The sequence below is a fragment of the Haemaphysalis longicornis genome, unplaced genomic scaffold, assembly GCF_048455015.1.
Source record: "Haemaphysalis longicornis isolate Haplotype H1 unplaced genomic scaffold, Haemaphysalis longicornis Haplotype H1 scaffold_1, whole genome shotgun sequence".
NCBI classification, from domain to species: domain Eukaryota; kingdom Metazoa; phylum Arthropoda; class Arachnida; order Ixodida; family Ixodidae; genus Haemaphysalis; species Haemaphysalis longicornis.
In genome coordinates, this window is record NW_027526203.1 from 66115810 (window position 1) to 66131531 (window position 15722).

General features: G+C 48.3%; 1 protein-coding gene across 3 annotated transcripts in view; it reads right to left on the reverse strand.

Moving 5' to 3' along the window:
* Nucleotides 1-15722, reverse strand: part of LOC144176982 (rab-like protein 6) — a 92912-nt gene that overhangs the window by 19572 nt on the left and 57618 nt on the right. For all 3 annotated transcript variants that reach the window (XM_077705244.1, XM_077705242.1, XM_077705243.1), the window contains exon 10: nucleotides 3368-3537. In XM_077705244.1, coding sequence (XP_077561370.1) covers nucleotides 3368-3537 — 170 coding nt within the window. The remainder of the gene's footprint in view (nucleotides 1-3367; nucleotides 3538-15722) is intronic.

Here is a 15722-nt window from a genome sequence, read left to right on the forward strand (position 1 = left end):
GTTGTCGGCACCGTCTTCCGTGCCGTCAAGGCACTCCAAAATTTCTTTTCCGACATTGGCAAACTTCCTTTGGGACCACGAAACACATTCCGACACCTATTCATCGCCCGAAAACCTCTCGTTTTGGCCCGTAGCCTACACGCACTGAATTACCACTGAAGTGCCACACAGCTGCGCCATTTCCATGTGCAACGCATGCTCCACCACCCTAGTTTAAAATGCCTCGCAGCAGGACCACAAAAAAAGGTTGGAACGCAGCTGAACAACAAAACCACGGAGCGTAATCATGTAATGGCGAAATCGAGTAACAGCAAGAGCACAGGAGTGCGGAGTACGTTTAGTGCTTTGTTCGCACGCCGGCGGAACCAGCCTAAACATCAAAGAGCAGGCAAGGAGTGCGGAGTACGTTTGGTGCTTTGTTCGCACGCCGCGACGTTTTTGTGGCGCAAGATTTGTTTTGCATTCAACAGGTGGCGCACCGCAAACGCGCAATTTTTAAATTGTAAGCCACAGCATTCGCGCTTACGTCTCCGGCTACTGATGAGATTTTTTTTTCTTGGAATGCATTTTTAGCATTTCTGCGCGTACTGTAGTGCGATATCAAGTTACTGTGATCGCCTACAGCATCAGCAACCATGCTTAAAATAAAAACCTATTCCCGCTGCATTTTTTATTCAGTAACAAAAAAGCAAATTCTCAACAAGAAAAGTGGGGGGAGGGTTCATTACGCGAGTGGGTTCATTATGCTAGTAAATACGGTATAAGTCGCACCTTTGTATAAGTCACACCCCCCTCAAAACAAGTTTTTCCGGAAAAAAATGTATACAAGTTGCAACGATGTATAAGACGCACCGGTGTACAAGACGCACTTTTTAATCAGGTAAACTCACAGAGGATCAGTTCATTGGAAAGTGCAGCGAAGGTGCACGGTTGCAGCAGCCACTGTGTCTCAACGCATCCCCCCGTAAGCAGTACTCGACACGTGCATATACTGACCAAAGTCTAGAAAGCACTAACATCTCAAAAATGGTTTATTGATACATACAGATGGCATGTTCGGCGTTCAGGCAAAACCAACGAAGCCTTCTTCCTGCGACTCGCTAACAAACAATTCAGCAACTTCAAGTGGGAGGTCCACCAGTGCATCGCTGTCGTCATCCGACTCACTGGTGTCTTCTTCGCCAACATTGTCACCACTCGCGGGCAGGATCAGTCCGGCCTTTATGAACCCAGCTACAACTGTTTTTTGTAGAAATGGAGTTCCAAGAGTCGGAGACCCATTTGGCCATCTCTCCAAATATTGCGTGCGTCATGCGTCCTGTCTTCGTAAATCAGCGCAATAAAGGTGTCATGGCGGATGAAAGTGACGCAAACGGAAGCGGCCCGAAAATTGAAACTTATCAGCAAGCTGTCATTTTCAAAATTAGCAGCACATTTACCTCCTTCAGAGTAACACTCTATAATATTTATAAGCTGCATTTTGTTTTTGCAACCCAATTTGATGTTACTTTGAATTTATTCTGAATTGTAGTTACTGCACGTGGCCATTATCATGTTTTTGACTGGAAAAAGCTGCGAATTGTTTGCTTTAACGTCCCAAAGCGACATATGGGCTATGAGAAACGCCATAGCGGTGGGCTTCGGATTCATTTAGACCATAGAGCTGTGTCTCTTAACGTGCGCTGACATCACGCAGCACACAGGCATCTTTTCGAGTGCGGCCGCCACGAACAGGATTTATTCCATACATAAATCGCACCGGTGGATAAGACGCATTAACGAAAATTTCCGAAAGAAACGCGACTTATACACCGGAAAATACGGTACCCGAGACTCAGCCTTTGCAAGCTAAAAGCCAGATGATCTGCACAAGTCGATGGTTACTCACGTGCAACGAATACTAGAGGTACACAAGACATTCTTGCTCACATAAAATTTCATGTGGAAAACAAGAGCACAGTAGAATTTTTGCGTCCAATTCAAAAAAGCCATAAACAAATGTCCGCCACATTTGTACTTTGTATCCCTGGTTTACCACGAGTGCTATGTTTTAGTTATTTGTTTTAAGCTATGCACTTGAAATAAGACAACAACAATTTTAGCACCTACGTAATATGGAAACTTTCAACTGACAGTCAAGTACTTGCTCACAGATGCCACCTATTTATAGACAGTGCACCACTCGACAGACAATGTATTGAAAGGGCTTTGAAATGGCTGTGTACAACAAAACTAATAATCATGCTGTTATTTTATTCTCTCTCTTGTTCATAAAGACACTGAATAGTAAGGCTAAAAATTAAACACAAAGCTGCACATTACTTAGAAAAACAAAACAAGGAAACATGTTTGTTTTGACAAAGTCTTCCAACTTGCCCAGCTTCAGTTCAGAAATAAGCACAATTACAAGTGAACTAGTACGTGCAAGGAAAATGCCGCTGATGATAGTAGAGCACAGCTGCACATGATGCACCTAAGAATGCACTTGGAGCCGTCCAAAACTGACACAAAACATTACCACCAAAGCTGGTTTTGCCCATTGGTGCAAGAGCATTAAATCATCCGCAAAGTGAAAAAAAGTTTGCATTGTCTGGCATTTGTGGCATCTTAAATGGCCTTTGGCAGCGACGCGTTCCACAGGGCGTGACCAGGAGAGAAAAAAAAAGAGCACAAAGAAAAGGAGCGCCATGAACGATATCACAGGGCTGGAAGCTAGCCCGACTCATTGTTTTGCACATCTGCTGAGCGCAGTACAAAAGTGCCGGAATTTTCCAATGAGAAACGGCTGCCGTCATGGTAAGTTCTTTACAATATTTGCGGAGGGCCCAGTGAACAACGCAAAACGAAGCACATGTGCGATGAAGGAACAATGACGGCTCAGCCCCAAAACTATGCCACCACTGAACTCTGCTATAAGGACCACTCACGCACCAACAAAATCACAAACAATGAGGACAATCATGATGACAAAGGAAGAATAACAAATATCTCGCCATTATCGAATGGCACCAAAAAGCGAGGGCCTCGTCAAGATCGTGAGGAGCTGAAGAAAAATTATTGCGACCAAAGGAAGCAATGTGGAGCCTAAGCTGCAGCTTCCACAAGGAAAGACGCAGTGGGATGAATGCCTGTGGGGCAGAATGCTAGTGGCAGTTGTAGTCCCTCTTTTGACGGAACTCTCTGTGTTTGGTTCTCTGGTTGGCGGATGGTGAACGCCCTTCATAGTTTTGGCACTTGCTCGTAAAAAAAGCCAGTTTTTACCGATCCAACCGAGAGAAAGGTCAAGCCTCACAGCACCAGCTCTCACGTAGAACACCCCTGCTGGTGATGAGGACATCCAAGAGGCCCTGACTGCCTGCTGCCATACCTGGTGCATCCCCAGCGGCGGCGGCGGCGACAGTGTCAAGCTGCGCAGCTGGCCACTCTTGGCGGCGGCCGCCGAGGTCAGGAGCCGCCGCCGGCCGGACATCCTCGGGGTCCACATCATCCTGGAAGCCCCTGACCAGGGGATTGCCACCACCCAAGCTGTCGTCCTCACTGCGAACAAGGCAGGGGCTGTTGTTGGGGACGATCCACTCGCAACATAGAGTTTCATACAATAACAACTAGAGAGGAATCTGGCGCTGTGATCGTCCAACTCAATGGGCGTGATGGGTAGTTCTGGATTCGGATTGGCGCTCGATGGCTTGCGGAAGTTACTATGGATTCGATTGTGCAGATAGTTTCGTTTTCGTTTTCGATTTACATAAATGCATTTGCCTACGCGGGGTGTTGAAAGAAGCGATCAAAAATACGTTTCTCCTTGAAGTGCATGCCGCGCGTGCACTGACGCCGCCCTGACTGGAATGTTTTATAACCAGAGTTGCGAATTGGGTGGGTTATCAATCCATTGCCGGCACAGCGAGCACTAAAACACAAATGATGGCGCTCTGTGCAGCAAAGTTGTCTGCGAATTAGGAGATACGGGCAGGTGCAGCGCTGCTAATTCGGCAGAGCAATGTATTGTTGAGCTGACGACAGTTGCAAATAGCTTGGAATAGCCACATCTTTCGTGCAAACGCTGGCTCCTACGGCGTAGACCAGCAGTACCGGCAGCTGATAGGAACGCAGCTTGATGAATGTCACTAATTCTTTTTTTTATGAGCACAAAACTTTTCTTAGTATTACAAACTACCAGCGCCGAAACTTTTAGAAATAGTTTTTAAAGAAGTCCACGTCCTGCTGTAGTTGGCGGAAAATGGCAAACCTGCTCCACAAACCTCCTTGACTTTAACGCGCCGCTTTAGTTCGTATAAAACCAGTTTTCGGTCACTAACTTTCTTGTTTGCAATGTAATTTGTAAACAGAGAACCAGGCAATAAGAGTTCTTTTTGGCAAAAAACACATTTTGCGCAGCCATAAGCTTGTTTTGATCTTGCGCAATCCGGTTCCACAACTACCTATCATTCCCATTGAAGCGTAAGCGCCGCCGCCGTGTTCGCGCTGACACTAGCGCCAGTTTCCCCTCTAGTTATTATTGTATGAAACTCTATGACTCGCAAGGGGCGCGGCCATATGGCTGCCAGGAATTCGTGCCAACGACGACTGGGGCAAAGTTGTCGTTATAAATTAAGTAGGGGTGTGCGAATATTCGAAACTTCGAATATTCGATTCGAATTTTTTGGTATTCGATTCGATTCGAATAACACTTTTATGGTTCGAAATATTCGAACCACCCAAAATTAAAAAAAAAAAAAAAAAAATATTCAGAGCGTGTCTCAGCAGCTAAGTGGCGAAGCATATACACGGCGAACGGTACGTGCTTTCGCAGACTGTATCGGTGTTTTCTGCTCGCGAAAACGCTCTGCGCACGCCCAACGCGCGCTGACACCGCCGGGAAACCACTCCCACGGTGCGCGCGGCGCGGCCTGCGGCGTCAACTTGGCGTCGGCTCCAGCCGCGAAGTGTCGCGGGCGCTCGAGCGACCGTTTCTAACCGCTCTTTAAAATGCGGCTCATGGGAGACACGCAGTTGCTTGTGCGGTAAAGGAGCTGATAATGCATGCGAAAACGGTACTATAAAACATCACCCGCGCCGCTAGAAAGCGCCCGTAAAATATTTGCCGGGGTGCTAAGCCTAACCGTCTCCGGCGGAGCCAAGCCGGCTGTCTCGATCTCATCGCAAGTAGTCAGGCTCCTCCATTCTGCCGCGCCCGTCGTGCGTCATTTTCTGACCGAGGTAGGCGCTACCGCGGGTGCGAAATATTCGATGCGGGCGTGAAAATACAGCGCTCGAAGAGCCGAGGCGAGCGAATCGCGTGCAAAAACGCACCATGCGGTTCATGCTTGACTGTTGCGGCGTGTAGCGAGCTTGGGCACAGCGAGTGAGGAGACGAGCGCGGAGCTTTACGTGCTCCAGAAAGGACTGCTTTGCGACATGGGGGTTAAAAAAAGCAGAAAAAATCACGAATTTCTTCACGCGAAAGTAAGAGAAGAAATAAACGAAAACTTTTTTCAGCGCTGAATTTTTTGGTCTGTGTTGGTTCATACGAATTTCGGATGATACGAATATTTTTCGCGGTCCCGCAAGATTAGTATCATCGAGATTTTACTGTATCAGCGCGCGGCAATATGCACGGGCTCGGGCATGCCAGCTTACTAGTGTCTCAAGTGGGCGGCTACTTTCGGTATCTGGTGGAGTCGTGACGAGCAGGAGGTTGTCACTGCTCCCCGAAGATGTCGAGCAATTAACCTTTCTCCATGTTAACATTTAAGTGAGTGCAGACCTTAACCTGTTGAGTGCAATGGTATTGTGTAATTCCTGATTTTACTTTGTGTGATTTGTTGTGCAATAAAGTTGCAGTTTTTGTGTCTCTAGATGGTGAAAACTTTAATTTTACAAAAAACAATAAGTATTCGTATTCGAAAAATATTCGAAAAATATTCGATTCGATTCGAACTTTGTTTTTATTATTCGAATTCGCTTCGAAATTAAAAAAATTGATATTCGCACACCCCTAAAATTAAGCAATTCATTATTACTCACGCATTACAATATTAGCATTAAAAAGAAGCTTTCACATTGGAGGCAAGTTGCTGCTTCGACATATCAGGTAGGTGCTTATAATGCGCACTGCACAGAGACTTGGTGCATGCCGTATACCGCATTTCCTCGCATAATTCACACAGTCGCGTAATGCTCGCACCCCTAATCTGAGCTGCCAAAACTTGGATTTTTTGTTTCCTCACATAATCCTTGCAGTGCACCCCCAAAATTGCAATGGAAAAAGTCATCTGCTCGCGAAACCTGCATGATGCACGTGCTCGCCACCCCTCCGTTTGGCAGAGAGCACGGTGTATGCAGAGGCGCACCAGACGCATGGCAGCCTAGCACCATCTCTCAAACACTACTCACACTGTCGTTGAGCCAGCTTTGTGCACGCGCTACTAGATGGCATTCGCGCAGCCCGCAGTCGTCCCTTTGTTGGAGGAGCAGCAGTCCGTCTAATCAGTTGTCGAGAGCCCGCTTTCCGCCATTTCGAGTTTTTCATTGCTTTGTTCTGTGCTGGTTTTGGTGCTGCTTCGCCAAGGGGTGGTACGCCAGCTATTCGCGAGGACATCGTCCTACAGGTGGCGCCGCTTAATTTAGGGGGTGCCACAGTCAAATTTCTATAGAGGGGATGATGATGATGATTTCAGGTTTAATGGCGCAAGGCTGACAAAGGCAAAGAGCGCCATGACGACCGTGAATGAGATGAGAAAGATTTGTAATAAAGGCATTAAATTAAAAATTTTCTAAGAGAAATGGTGTATAGGGCCATGTTAAAACATAATGAGTATATACTAAGAGAAAGGGTGCCTATATAGGGTCACATTAAAACACAGTGAGTGCAGGCACCTAAGGTGTAAAGCATCAGGTCCTGCCACTGTTTTGCAACACGTCATGAGCACAGGTGAGGTTATGGGCAATAAGATATGTGTTTTAAAAAATCTACGTCTGCAAGGTAGCTAAAAACTTTTTTGTAAGAGAACATGGGATGGTCTGCAAGAAATAATGAAGGGTGCACGGGAATATTATATGTGTAAACTTCATTAAAGTGACGTTTCCTTTCAATGTTGCACATCTTGCATTCAATAAGCACATGAAGGACAGATAGCTGCCCTCCACATCGATGGCACCGTGGCTTGTTTGTGTCAGTCAACAGGTATGAATGTGTGATGTGTGTGTGGCCGATTCTAAGTCTGCATAAGGCCACTTCTATTGATCTAGCATGTTTCTCAGAGGGAGGTTTTTCAATTTTAGGTTTAATGACATGTAATTTGTTGCTCATTTCTTTATCCCACTGTTGTTGCCAGTGCTCTCGCAGCTTCCTCCTCACATAAGGTTTGAGGTCTTGATATGGAACCAGCTTAATATCTATGCTTTCACGAAGAGCAGCAGCTGCAGCACTTTGGTCAGCGGCTTCATTTCCAGCAATGCCACAGTGGCCCGGAAGCCAGCACACTGTGACAGCAAGCTTGAGACTATAAGCCGAGTACAGAGCTCTTAGAACAGCATTAAAAGTTGGGTTTTTACTAGCCTTCAGAGATGAAAGCTTAGTAACAACACTCAGTGAGTCTGTGTATATAACTGAGCTCTTAATTTCGTTTTGGAGAATGTGGTTCAAAGCTAGCAGGATACCATATGCCTCTGCAGTAAATATACTAGTGTTCCTGTTCATTGTTTTGGACAAAGTGAATATGGGGCCAATCGCAGCACAAGACATCGCTGCAGAAGTCTTCGAGGCACCTGTGTAGAATTCAGCTGCCTTGTATTTGTCCCTGAGTGACAGAAAGTGCTGAGTAATAACAAAGTTTGGCACATTTTTCTTTTGCAGTTCTCTGAAAGACATGTCACACTGAATTGGGCAAATGTCCCACGGAGAAACCAACTCATGAATGGAGGTGCAGTAAACTTCAGCAAGAGGAACTTGTAGGTCCTTTGAGAGGTGTGACCACGGAGCAAGATATAAAGAGGAGCGCCGACTGTGGCCCAGAAAAATTCTTTTGCTCGGGCCGATAATGTCCACGCGCCGCCGGCCGCCCAGCTTTCCCTTTGCTCTCTTCCTCCTTCATTTGCCCTCTCGTCGCTGTGCCTCTGTACATGGCTCTTCCCTTCTTCGCTCTCCCCAGAGGCGTCGTTTTTTTCGCAACGACGTCTGTCGTATGCCTGTCCTACAATGCAGGAGGAATGCCTGCACGCGCGGAATTTAAACACCCGTGCGCAGCCAGAATAGATGGCGCAGATAATCGCACGCCACCGCATACATAGCGATCGCTTATTCCCCATCGGGGGGCGTTTATTCTGAGATTATGAAGACCCGCTAAAAATATTGTACTAACCCAGCAGATGTAAGACGCAACTGAACGACGACGATAGTCGGGTGAAATGTAGAGAGAGCAAACTGTCACTAGTTTGCCAAAAACTATGGCTCTGACAGCTACAGCTTCGAGTGACGTCTGTAGCTGGAGGTACTGACAAGCCACAGATTTTTGGAGTACTATTGCCACACCACCAGACGGCTGGATGCAATTTTGTCTGTCCTTACGGTAAACAATGTACTGTGTTAGGAAGTTTGTCTGTGATGGGCGCAGGTGTGTTTCTTGGAGACACAGTATTTGTGGTTTGTGATTGGTGAGGATGTCATAAATATCGTCTAGATTTCTTAACAACCACCTACAATTCCAGTACATAACACTTTCAGCAGCCATGAAAATGAGCAAAAGAGAAAAAAGGATCATGTTCTGGATCATGTTTTTTCCCTCTTTTTAGCAGGCCGTGTTTCGGGGCCCTTCTGAGCAGGTTCACTTAGGTTTTGGGGTCATTTCCAGGGGAAGCGACTTTACTGGCCTTTGGTTTGGTCGGTTTGCCACGACCTGTGGCACCGCGGCGCTCCTGTGATGCCTCAGGAGCAGACGTACTTGGAGAGACATCCATGGCCTCAACCGCGGTTTCTGAAGTTGAAAGATTGTCAGAACCAGACTTTGTGCTAGAGGCCGTGGCCGCAGCACTGGGCACAGCTGGAACAGCAGTAGCCACAGGAGCAGTCTTCTGCTGTTGCACAGGTGCCTGAGACGAGGCCAGGTCAACATCGCTGACCTGGACAGGAGTCGTGCTGGCGGCCTTTCGCCCAGCACTAGGTCGGAGTGCAGCAGCAGAAGCCACGGTAGCGACTTTCTGCTGCTGAGTGGGGGGCTGCGACGGGACCAGGTCAGCCTCGCTGTACTGGGTGCCCGCATCTACCAGACGACGCCCCACCACCGGGCGAGCTGCGTCTGCGTAACTTTTGCCCGATAGCAAGGCATGCTTCAGGCGTGCTTGTGGGAACGTTAGGTTCTCAGTGACTTTCAGTTGGATTATTTCTTTTTCTTTTTTGAATGATGGACATGCACGTGAGAAGGCAGAGTGTGGTCCACTGCAGTTTGGGCATTTCACTTGTTGCTTGTTACAATCGTCACTGGTGTGGTCAGTGCTTGCGCAGTGAGCACAGATGGATCGGCCACGGCACGACAGAGTTCCATAGCCATACTTCTGGCACTTGAAACACCTTCGCGGATTAGGTATGTATGGACGCACTGGACAGGAAATAAATGCAGCGTGGACCGATTCGGGAAGTGTTGGACGGTTGAAAGTCAAAACAATGTGTTTAGTTCGGAATTCCTCCCCTGCGCGACGTATAGTTATCCTCCGCACAGCTGTTACGCCTTGGTCTTTGAACCCTTCGAGGAGATCGTCTTCATTCTCATGAAGTAGTTCTCGTTCAGAGATGACGCCTTGGGTTGTGTTTAGGCTACGATGTGGCGTGACCGTCACTTTTAGTTGAGCCAGGGTGTCCTGTTTCAGGAGGTTTTCACTTTGGTTTTTTCTTTGTACTTCTACCAGCAGGTCACCTGAGGCAAGTTTTTTTGCATGGTAGTCTTTCCCAACGATGTTCTCGAGGCATTTTGCAATGAGGAACACCGATTTTTTTGCTAGGGGTGCATTTTCTTCAGAGTGTACCACAAGGTATTTGTTAAAGGTTTCGACAGGTGGAGCTGCTCTGATGCTAAGTACTTCGGTGCGGCCCCTTTTCAGGGACCGATCAGTTTTTCTTGGGATGGAAAAAGAAGCCATAAATACATGGTGTACATTCGGTAGCAAGGCCGGCCGCCCACCACTGAGCCCAACAAGGGAACGTGACTTAACACGCTAGCCGTACCATGCCACTATAATCCTATGCTCGGGATCGAGGGTGACGTCTTTGCACAGGATTAACCCTCGCCGCCTGGAAAAACTTAGAAATAAGGAAGAAATGAGATGACGGGACAGCGTTAGGAAGGAAATAGGAAAGAGAAAGAGCTGAGAGGAGGACAGGAAAAGGCGACTGGCTGATTCCCCCCGGGCGGGTCAGACCGGGGGCACCGTCTGCGAGAAGCAGGGGCCGAAGTGGCGTGTTGCCGCTGCTGGGGGGCCGTAAAGGTCCAAAACAACCCCAACTTTGGCTCAGCCACCAGGTTCCCCTTTTCCCCGGACACGGCAAAGCCACGCACAGCCGGGACGTGGGTGGGTCCAACCCACATGTGCTCGGGTCCGTGGTGTTGCAAGACACCAAGTGCCTATGGCAGTAGGCACCCCTGCGGGGCTCGGGACCGTGGTGGCGCTACTCACCAAAACACCTTGAGTACACAAGGTGCCCCCTGCGGGGTTTGTGTATAATGTGAAGAACTGAATACATGTTCAAAGTGTTTCCCAAGAGCATCTGCTTGAACTTTTACTGAGTTACCCACACTACTTACTAGGGGAATAGGATGACTCTTGTATCCTTTTAGCTTCTTTATTATAGTCTAGACGTTCCTAGAATCTGTATAAGAGTTTATAGATGATATAAACCTGGTCCAACTTTCGTTTTTTGCCATACGTCGCGTACGCTTCCCTTTAGCTTTTGGCTGCTTAAACTTGAGAAGGTTGTCGGCCGTGGGATAGCGGCATAAAAGTGCCCACGCCTTGTTCTGTTCAGACCGTGCACGCGCACAGTCCTCATTCCGCCATGGTCTGGGTTTTGGGAGAGTTTTAAAAGTAGTCTCTGGAATGCTTTTCTGAGCAGAGTCAAGAATGTGGGCTGTAATCAGTGAACTTGCTGCTTCAACATCTAAATGGCATATTGTTGTAGGGGGTAGCCTGGATGTTTTTGTATGTTTTCCAGTCAGCTGCTTGTAATTTAAATGTTCGAAGTGGTTCTGTGCCTTGAGAGTCATTGTTTACAGCCGTTAGTTTTGCAGGAAAATGATCACTGCCATACGGGTTGTTAAATACACTCCATTCAAGCATAGGCAGTAAGATTGCAGAGCCAATTGCAAGGTCTATTGCTGAGTATGTGTGGTATGTGGAGTTGTAATATGTGGGGCGTTTCTTATTAAGGATGCAACATCCGGATGTCGTGACAAACCTTTCAATGAGCCGCCCTCAAGCATCGGCTCGCACAGATCCCCAGATGGGGTTGTGAGCATTAAAATCACCGGTTATGATGTAAGGTTGAGGTAATTCATTGATTAGGTTTTCAAATTCGATGTTCGAAAGGCGATAGTCGGGTGAAATGTAGAGACAGCAAACTGTCACTAGTTTGCCAAAAACTATGGCTCTGACAGCTACAGCTTCGAGTGACGTCTGTAGCTGGAGGTACTGACAAGCCACAGATTTTTGGAGTACTACTGCCACACCACCAGACGGCTGGATGCAATTTTGTCTGTCCTTACGGTAAACAATGTACTGTGTTAGGAAGTTTGTCTGTGATGGGCACAGGTGTGTTTCTTGGAGAGACAGTATTTGTGGTTTGTGATTGGTGAGGATTTCATAAATATTGTCTAGATTTCTTAAAGGAGTACTGACACCAAATTTTGATACCTAAAAAATGATATAATTGGCTTCAGTAGTTTGTACAGACGCCTCACAGAAACTTTTGCAGCGATCCGAGGCCGGAATCACATCTAAAATCGATTTTGATTGTCCAGGCCGCGAGCTTCCACAAATCAGCAGCACTAGCGCAATCGCTTTCGGCGTGACGAAACATTGGCCTACGTGTCTGGCCGGTTCAGGGTGACGTCATATAGTCGTTTTCAGAACCGGAAACAATATCCTGAGCTGCTGTTGTCGGTGGTATTCGTTTGGGCAGGAGACGTGGGCGTAGCTGTGTGAGCAATGCTTGTAAACGTTGCGTGTTCGACGTCTTTGCTCTTCAGTTCGTTGCCGGCGCATGGTGTTTGGCACTGGTGCCGAAAACGGCGTGGTGCGCGATGTCGACAAGCACCGCGGCGACGCGGCGGTGCGCGTCGCCGAGCTCGCCCAAGTTGTGCTATGGCAAGCTCGCGGTATGCGAAGTACTGCTCGTGGAAGCCTGCCCGAGCAAATCGACGACGACGCCAAGATGCATTATTTTCCACGCGACGACATGCAGCGCTAAATGTGGACTTCGTGGAGTTCGTGCACGCCGGCGGCAGCAAGAACTGTCGCCCAAGCCAGCGGGCTCGGGGTTGCACGGGTCACCTTGGGTGTTGGGAACTTAGTATCCCAACTTAGACTATTTGATCGCTGGTATCTGTACAACTATAGTGTACTAGAATTCTAGTACACTATAGTATAACTGCGAATGACCATCCCTTACACAACTTTTCACTACACTATCATCCCCTTTTTCGCATATGAAGCTTTATTTTGGCAATAATTTCCGTTTCTGCGATCGGTGACCAAGACATCTGCCGCGGCCTGTTTTGATTCTAGAGCGCAGGTGGCGCCATCTTTCGGCCGCTCGCCGCACCGGTGTGCCGGCAGTGCTGGGTCGGAGCGCCGAACCTCCGCTGTCGGTCAGCGTAGGCTTACCATCGCGGCAAATATCTGAACGCCACTTTTAAATTCAGCGCTGATAACAACTCCTAGCACAATTTTCAACACACTAACATCTAGTTTCTCGCATGTAGAGCTTATTTTTCGCAATCAGATCGATTAGAAGAGTGGCGACAAGCTGTTGCTATCACGGTCTGCGCCGTTCGAGCCGCAGTGATATTAAAAAACGGACGACGGCAAAGACATCGCCGGCCTAATCGCCTGGCCAAATAAAGTTGTTCTGTCTGTCGGGTGGCAGTGACTCATCCGAGTCTGAAGATTCAGACGACATGTCGACTGCGTGGGCGAGTCGCGGACCATGTGCAATCGTAGCAGACGATGCGGCGAACGCATGGAGGAAAGAAAACGTCCCTGACGTCACGGGTGAGACCGTGACGTAAGGCTGCCCGCTTGCAGGCTGGCCTTCGAATGGCCATTTTCCCGCGGCGACCAAATTTGAAATTGGTTGCAATAAACGTGCTATAATTAATTCTGTGTTGGCGGCTGACGGCTTTCGGTTCGATTTTCGTAATTACTAGGCCAATAGGTATTCTTTACAGCATAAAAACTGAAAGCGAGAAATTTCGTGTCAGTACTCCTTTAACAACCCCCTAAAATTCCAGTACATAACACTTTCAGCAGCCATGAAAATCAGCAAAAGAGAAAAAAGGACCATGTTCTGGATCATGTTTTTTCCCCTCTTTTTATCAGGCCGTGTTTCGGGGCCCTTCTGAGCAGGTTCACTTAGGTTGTGGGGTCATTTCCAGGGGCAGCGACTTTACTGGCCTTTGGTGTGGTCGGTTTGCCATGACCTGTGGCATCGCGGCGTTCCTGTGATGCCTCAGGAGCAGACGTACTTGGAGAGACATCCATGGCCTCAGCCGCGGTTTCTGAAGTTGAATGATTGTCAGAACCAGACTTTGTGCTAGAGGCCGTAGCCGCAGCACTGGGCACAGCTGGAACAGCAGTAGCCACAGGAGCAGCCTTCTGCTGTTGCACAGGTGCCTGAGACGAGGCCAGGTCAACATTGCTGACCTGGACAGGAGTCGTGCTGGCGGCCTTTCGCCCAGCACTAGGTCGGAGTGCAGCAGCAGAAGCCACGGTAGCGACTTTCTGCTGCTGAGTGGGGGGCTGCGACGGGACCAGGTCAGCCTCGCTGTACTGGGTGCCCGCATCTACCAGACGACGCCCCACACCCCGGCGAGCTGCGTCTGCGTAACTTTTGCCCGATAGCAAGGCATGCTTCAGGGGTGCTTGTGGGAACGTCAGGTTCTCAGTGACTTTCAGTTGGATTATTTCTTTTTCTTTTTTGAATGATGAACAGTGTGCTTAGTTCTGATTTCCTCACCTGCGCGACGTATAGTTATCCTCCGCACAGCTGTTACGCCTTGGTCTTTGAGCCCTTCGAGGAGATCGTCTTCATTCTCATGAAGTAGTTCTCATTCAGAGAAGACGCCTTGGGTTGTGTTTAGGCTACGATGTGGCGTGACCGTCACTTTTAGTTGAGCCAGGGTGTCCTGTTTCAGGAGGTTTTCACTTTGGTTTTTTCTTTGTACTTCTACCAGCAGGTAACCTGAGGCAAGTTTTTTTGCATGGTAGCCTTTCCCAACGATGTTCTCGAGGTATTTTGCAATGAGGAACACCGTTTTTTTTTTTTTTTTTGCTAGGGGTGCATTCTCTTCTTCGGAGTGTACCACAAGGTATTTGTTAAAGGTTTCGACAGGTGGAGCTGCTCTGATGCTAGGTACTTCGGTGCGGCCCCTTTTCAGGGACCGATCAATTTTTCTTAGGGTGGAAAAAGAAGCCATAAATACATGGTGTACACTCGGTAGTAAGGCCGGCCGCCCCACCACCGAGCCCAACAAGGGAACGTGACTTAACACGCTAGCCGTACCTTGCCACTATAATCCTATGCTCGGGATCGAGAGTGACATCTTTGCACAGGATTAACCCTCGCCGCCTGGAAAAGCTTAGAAATAAGGAAGAAATGAGATGACAGGACAGTGTTAGGAAAGGAAATAGGAACAAGAAAGAGCTGAGAGGAGGACAGGAAAAGGCGACTGGCTGATTCCCCCCGGGCGGGTCAGATCGGGGGTACCGTCTGCGAGAAGCGGGGGCCGAAGTGGCATGTTGCCGCTGCTGGGGGGCCGTAAAGGTCCAAAACAACCCCAACTTTGGCTCAGCCACCAGGTTCCCCTTTTCCCCGGACACGGCAAAGCCACGCACAGCCGGGACGTGGGTGGGTCCAACCCACATGTGCTCGGGTCCGTGGTGTTGCAAGACACCAAGTGCCTACGGCAGTAGGCACCCCTGCGGAGCTCGGGACCGTGGTGGCGCTGCTCACCAAAACACCTTGAGTACACAAGGTGCCCCCTGCGGGGTATAGAGGGGAAACAAGTGACAAAAATACATAGGTTTCTATAGGGCACTAGTCTGTCAAACATGATTCCTTTGATGTACGGCGAAATTATGCGCAGTGGGGCAGTGGAAATCAATGAAATACACATGAGGCGTTAACCTGCATCACTTTCCGCAGCCGGAAACCCAACGCAAGCTCTGAATATCAAAGCTAAAATTTTGAGGGAACGTTGGACTTGGTCTGTAGTACACCTCAGCGCAAAGTGTTTCAGGCGCATCTCGGACGGAAATTATAATAAAAGCACAGAAATCACCGCAGACATGAAAAGCCGACCCAAAAGGCTTTACAATCATTCGCGGCAGTGAAAAGAGAATGACTTAAGAGAACAGCTGTTCCGTCGGACTACCTGCTCGGGTGAACACGATAAGCCGCCGAAAGTTGCAAGTTTTTCGAGAATTCGCATTGAACGTTCCTCCTTACTGGTCAAAAA